This window comes from Eucalyptus grandis, chromosome 11, assembly GCF_016545825.1.
Source record: "Eucalyptus grandis isolate ANBG69807.140 chromosome 11, ASM1654582v1, whole genome shotgun sequence".
Classification (NCBI taxonomy): Eukaryota; Viridiplantae; Streptophyta; class Magnoliopsida; order Myrtales; family Myrtaceae; genus Eucalyptus; species Eucalyptus grandis.
This window is the reverse complement of record NC_052622.1, coordinates 38,521,835-38,527,834: the sequence shown is the minus strand read 5'-3', so window position 1 is coordinate 38,527,834 and position 6,000 is coordinate 38,521,835. Positions and strand designations below refer to the sequence as shown.

Genomic DNA, 6,000 nt, shown 5'->3' with positions numbered 1-6,000 from the left:
TATTCATGTCTGAAGTGACAACTGAAGGGCATTGATCCAAAACAGGGCCGTAGTCCCGAGCTCTCTCCGAAGTATATAACTGAGAGAAAAAAGTAGTCGTCATCTCCCTTAGCGCTTGAGGATCTCTCACCCATTCATCATTCGCATCTTGTAACATGATGATCCGGTTTCGTTAGCGGCGTTGTATGGTAGAGGTGTGGAAAAATTTCGAATTCTTATCCCCCGAACGCAACCAGTTGATTCGAGACCGCATAGCCCAGAATTACTCCTCTTGTTGCCATAGATTTCGTATTTCATCCCGAATATTAGATGCATCCTCTGTCTCATTAGAGTGAAGAGATGGGTTGTTGGTGAGGTCGGTTAGCTGTTGGTATAACGCAGTAATTCGTTGTTGTCCATTCTGAAATTTCGCACGACTCCATGCCTGTAAAGCCCTCGTTACAACCTGAATCTTTTGATCGAAAATGGACTGTCGATGCCTGCTTGAATTCCAATGCCTCTGTATAATGTTCTGACATTCGGGATCCCTATTCCAATATGCTTCATAAACAAATTGTCTTCGTCTCTTGCCAGGTTGCCCGATAGTATCTAAAAGGAGGGGGCTGTGGTCAAAGCCCACAGCTGGCAACGCCAATGCTACAGCTTCAGGATATAAAACCCGCCAGTTGGATGTGCACAGGACCCGATCAAGTCGCTCTTTGATAAGATCGTCGCCAACTTTTTATTAGTCCAGGTAAACCGACAACCTTTACTTTCCACTTCCATTAACGAGCAATCATTGATGAAAGAGTGAAAGGAGGAGAGTCGGGAAGGAGCAACTGATCGCTTGCCCACCTTTTCCCATGGGTAGAGAATGTCATTAAAATCTCCTGTACAAATCCAAGGCCAAGTATTGGAAATACTAATCAGCCGTAGCTCTTGCTATAATAACTGCCGCTTATGGTAGGAATAGGGTGCATGTAGACAGGTAATTCGCATGGTTCGGTCCACAATCAAGTCACTGCACAGCATGTCAATATAATCCTCTGAAGCATGGAGGATATCGATAGATAAGTTATCCTGCCATAGAAGTGCTAGACCACCTTTCCGACCAATAGGATCACTAACAAAAAGCTGCTGAAAATGTAAACGCCGTTGTAAGCTGGTGAGAACCGGTTCAAAATTCTTAGTTTCCATTAGAAAAACCAAGTCGGGCTTATCCTTGGCCACTAAGGCCTTAAGAGCTTGAACTGTCAGGGGATTGCCCAAGCCCTGACAATTCCAACAGAGTAGTTTCATTTGGTTTTGGGTGGCTGTTGAGGGCCAGCCACCGTCGCCCATTGTTCTATTTCGTCTGCTGAATACACTGGATTGTCCATCAGTTGGGTGCCATCAAAGTCTGGATCGGGTAAATGTCGCATCTCATAAGGGGAAAATCGCCGCTGCTTCTTAGAAGTACCCCCTGTGCTGAGATTTCTGAGTGAGTTCCGTTGTATATGCTTTGTCTTTTCCGTAGATGTAGATTGAACTGCCTTTAACTTCGTCGAAGCAGGTACCAAGTCAGTGGTATACTGAACTTCCGGTGCTACAACCGAGAGATTTGCTGGCTGTGGATTCATCGCTTCTTGTGCTCGAGTGGGATATTCAGGTGGAGGTAGTAAAGGAAGTTGTTGCTGCATATCAGGGGGAGTTTCAGGTACCTTATCATCCATCTGCTGAGCTAATTCCTGTGGATTATAGAATGCTTTCCAGTAAGGACTATGTTCCTTCACGTCAGCACGGAGCCAATGACCATAAGCCATTTTGCTATTTCCCTCTAGTAAGGCTTCATCATAAGGAAAGTCTGGGCAATACATCGCATAGTGGCCGATTCTGCCGCATGAATAACAAAAGGGAGGCAAGCGTTCGTATTTAAAATCAAGCCAAAAGGTTTTCCCAGCTATTCTAATTAGCTTTCCTGTCTTCAGGGGATTGGCTAGAGCGATCTCTATTCTAACTCTGCAATTTCTGATGGTTGATCCGTCGGATATAGTGGAGTCAACAGCAACAACTGAACCAATCTGTTGCACGGCTCGGCGAAGGAGCTGTTCAGTGCTCCATTCCAAAGGTAAACCATATACGTGAACCCAGAAAGCGCAGCAGGTAAAATCATACCAGTGCAGAGGTGTATTAGGCAGCCATTGTTTAAAGATAACTAGGTGTCCTGAAAACAACCAAGGACCACCATCAGCTATTCTTTGTTTCTCTTTTTCTAACTGAAACTTAGCAATATACAGGCCGTTTCCTCTCTGAGATATATGGACATGCTCGGTCCTCCATGCTCTGGTCATGGTGCCCTGAAAAGTTGGCAGATTAACAGTAGGGTTGGAGACTATGCTGCCAATTAAGGTAAGTCGACAGTCTTGTAATCCCTGCGGATGTGGTGGTTCATCCCAAATTTCAATTTCCTTTTCAGAGCATAATCGACCAAGTCGTTGACACAGGGCATCTAGTCGTACCGACTCGTCTTGTGCATGCGCATCCATTGGGATTATCGGACAAGTAATTCCTTAAAAGAACTGGATACGGAGCTGTAGCTAGTCTCCCCAATGCAACACTCAACAGCAAGTCCCCTCTATCCCATAATCAATCATCGAAAGTAAAATGAGCAGATAAGCCTCAGAAGGTAGAAGCCTTACCTACCGAATTAGTGCAAAGAGCCAACCCATTGCTGCAAGTGGAGAATCGGAGGCATGCATGCTGATAGACGAACCGCAGGAGAAGGATTATGTCGTACAGAGAACGTATCCGCAGATTCAACGGAAAGGATGTAGAAGAAGGGGATTCTGCCACAATTCAGCAACTGGATGATCCATGGGGGGCCGAGTAAGGAGGATTTCAGAAGGAAGATGAAATTAGAGGGTAGTAAGTAGTGAAATTGAGGGAACAAGGCGTGAAAAACTACAGTCTACCATGGCGGTAGGGGGTATCTCTGCATATCGAGAGAAAAAGCAAGTCTTTGGTTCCTTTTTGTCAAACATTATATGAGGTGGAAGTTATAAGTGTTTTCAAGTTGAAAAATTCACAGTGCATTGACGCAGAATTTGGGATAATTAAAAAAACAAAAAGCCAAATCCTATACAATTAAACTTTCATAATTAAGTCAAAACTAGCCAACCTCCTTTAAAACCATTGATAGGGGCAACGGGCTGCACTTGAAATCTTGTAAATTGGAATGACTTGCAAATAAATTAATTGAGTCAAAATCGTTTTAACCTGTCCTTCTTTTTTATCTTCAAGACAATAAGATATGACGACATGAGTTGTGGGTTTGAAACTTTCTAATGTTCTTATCTATTTTTAATTTGATCGCATCAATGCGATTATATATGTTAACAATCATGGGAAAGATTAGATTGCGCCCAAAAAAATAAAAATTGAGATCCCAATTGCAAAAAGTCACATATATAAAGAGGAGAAAATGTGAACATGATTCCAATTTTGCGCCCATTGATAGTTTTCGGTTCGACCGGTCGGTTCAAATCGTGTGAAAAACCGGATTAAACCGGCCCGTCTAAACCGCTCTCAGCCTTCAGGTTCTCCTCTGCCCTCTTTCATTTCACTCCCTCAGAACCCTAACACTCGCGCACTCCCTCTCTAGCGCTACCGCTGTTCTCTCGCTTGCCGATCGCCTCGCCGGCGACGGGGGCGTGAATCGCCGGCGGCCGCCGCCGCCCCGACCCGCTTCCACTCGCCGTGGCCCGCGACTTTCCAGGTTCGAGGAGTCCGTCTTTTCTTCTTCCCCTGCGCTTGCGTCTCGTTCTCATCGGAGTCCCGTATCGGAATCGTGTCTCGTCGCAGGGACCTTTTTCGCCGCCCGAGCCCTTCTCGCCGTCGCCGGAGGCGTCCGCGCTCTGCCGCGGTCCTCTCTAAAATGTGCAGGTGAATCCCTCGCGACGTGCGATTCGAAGTTCGTCCGCCTAGTGTGGATTTGCATAGCGTTTCGTTGCGCCAAGCTAATCCGTGGGGACGCATTTGCTAACTGTGCTAAACACTTTGCTGAAGTCGTTGTTCGGGAACTCCGACGCTTTTCGCATTAGCCGAACCCATTTGGCACTCCTGTTTCGGTGCGGTATGATTACGGCACGGCAGCATGACCTGATTAAGTTGTCCATTCGAGCCTACCGTTGGATGCTGTTCCCTAATCTCTAGTTAAAATTCCATTTGCCACGCTTCCCTGTTGAATCTTAGTCTCCAAGGTCATTATGAATTCAATGGGATGCTGTTCTTTTGGAGGTTTCTCATCGTAGTGGTTGGTTATGCATCTGGAATGCTCTTTAAGTGGCTTGGAAAGTAAAGTACACTGCCTCAGCTATAAAACCGCTACAACTTCTTGTTGCATCTTTTTGGTGCATGGTTTGTATTTGATGTCAAAAGAAACTTCTTTGTCTCCCCTTTTTTGTTTCGAGCACATTCTATTCTTTGTATTTCTGATAGCTTCACCTGTTATGCATAATTGCAAATGACTCTTATTGGATGCGAAATTGAGTATTAAAGCGTGAATGGTAGGCTTTTGTTTATTTTTTATGTGCATAGATTTGATACGTTGTATTGTGGATGTGAAGAGTCGAGTTCCAGTATCCTTGTATATCTTGTTGGTAGGATTTATATGTAGCCTCTGTAGTTCCAACTGATTCGATATCGGAATGTCAAGGTTGTATATCAGTAAGATAGCTTCAAGAAGAAGAGGCCAATTATTTTTTCGTTTTTTACAATGAGATGGGAATTGGGGAAATATGGAGATAAATTGAGCAAGTTATCTATATTCTGCTTATATGATGAATATGTTTTGATAGGTGTAGACTACATTGAGTTAAGGAAATTATAGAGAAAAGCAGTGATGGTGGAAGTGTGGTGGCCTTTGCTTGGAGCTGTGATACCTGCCATTGTCGGTGGGCAAGCTTGGAGGATAAGGAAAAGGCGAGCCGAGGAACAGAGATTGAAGAGCGTGAGAGGGCGAGAAAAGAGTTCTGAAGAGATATTTGTCTGCGAGAGGGTCTGCACTTCAAAGAGGATGCTGAAGAAGGTCGGCTCATTTTCCAAAGACCCAACTCCTGATACTTGTGTCACTGTTTGTGGTGTATCCCAGCTTGATGCATGTGCTGATGCATGTGCAAGAACTGTGTGTGTTAATCAACATCAAGTGCCCAATTGGAATGATATTTGTCTTAGGAGGTGCCAGAGCGAGTGCCTGAGGCTCTCGAATTCCTCTGATGCATCTTAGTAGTTTTATACTGTACCCTCTTTATTACTTGTGCAAATGTTTCTTCGATCTTTTTCTGCAATAGATTGTTTGTCATAAATTATGTTTTGTTCCATGACGGCTGAGTTGTCTACAAGTATCCACCACTATTCTCGTGGTGTTGGCATTTTCTTGTGTGGTTTCTACTAGATGACCAATTTGTTTCATCTTGGATTTCCTGGAGTACACTCTGGTTTTAGCCCCTCATCATTCCACGGATTTTCTTGGTGTTCTTGCTGAACTCCTCTAGGTGCTTTGTGAAATGCTGATCTTATTGGGATGACAGTGTGGCTCGCTTGGGCCCCTCTATCCATACCCCCTATCCATATAAATCAAGAACTCAAGGATATTCGAGAAATCTGGAGATTTCTCGAGAAGTCTTGAGTTCTTTGATAGGAGAAGCTATCAGGTTCTCAGATGTGTTGGAACCAGCATTCCAATAACACACGACTGGGCCTGTTACTCTTACGTTACCACTCTCTCTAGTGCCCTTACACGATGCTCGTTTTCGGAGGCTTGACTAGATCTGCTATTAACCGTTTGACCTAATTTGGGACAATTTAAATGTGTAATTGCTGAAAGATCCCATAGTTTGAAATTTCATATGATGCCTTCTTGTTTATGAATGATTACACCGAGATTGCTAACCGGAACAATTTTATGATTTCAAGGAAAGTAATAAAGAATATTGGCAGAAATTGAGATACCTATTTGCTCGAACGATGCCTATGTTCTTACCT

General features: G+C 44.1%; 2 protein-coding genes across 6 annotated transcripts; one reads left to right on the top strand and one right to left on the bottom strand.

The window, feature by feature from the left end:
- Positions 1-1,274: 1,274 nt before the first annotated feature.
- On the bottom strand, positions 1,275-2,504 carry LOC120289931. The gene has a single exon (XM_039305334.1). It carries the CDS (start codon positions 2,502-2,504, stop codon positions 1,275-1,277), a length of 1,230 nt encoding a protein of 409 aa, XP_039161268.1.
- Positions 2,505-3,563: 1,059 nt separating this feature from the next.
- LOC104449173 (uncharacterized protein At5g64816) lies at positions 3,564-5,387 on the top strand. Of its 5 annotated transcripts, none has more exons than XM_039304091.1 (3): positions 3,564-3,733; positions 3,820-3,900; positions 4,821-5,387. In XM_039304091.1, exon 3 carries the CDS (start codon positions 4,859-4,861, stop codon positions 5,240-5,242), a length of 384 nt encoding a protein of 127 aa, XP_039160025.1. In that variant the 5' UTR covers positions 3,564-3,733; positions 3,820-3,900; positions 4,821-4,858; the 3' UTR covers positions 5,243-5,387. The 5 variants fall into 5 exon arrangements, with proteins under 5 accessions (XP_039160025.1, XP_039160026.1, XP_039160024.1 ...); XM_039304090.1 differs by having other exon boundaries at positions 3,565-3,733; positions 4,815-5,387; XM_039304092.1 differs by lacking the exon at positions 3,820-3,900 and having other exon boundaries at positions 4,815-5,387.
- Positions 5,388-6,000: the final 613 nt, after the last annotated feature.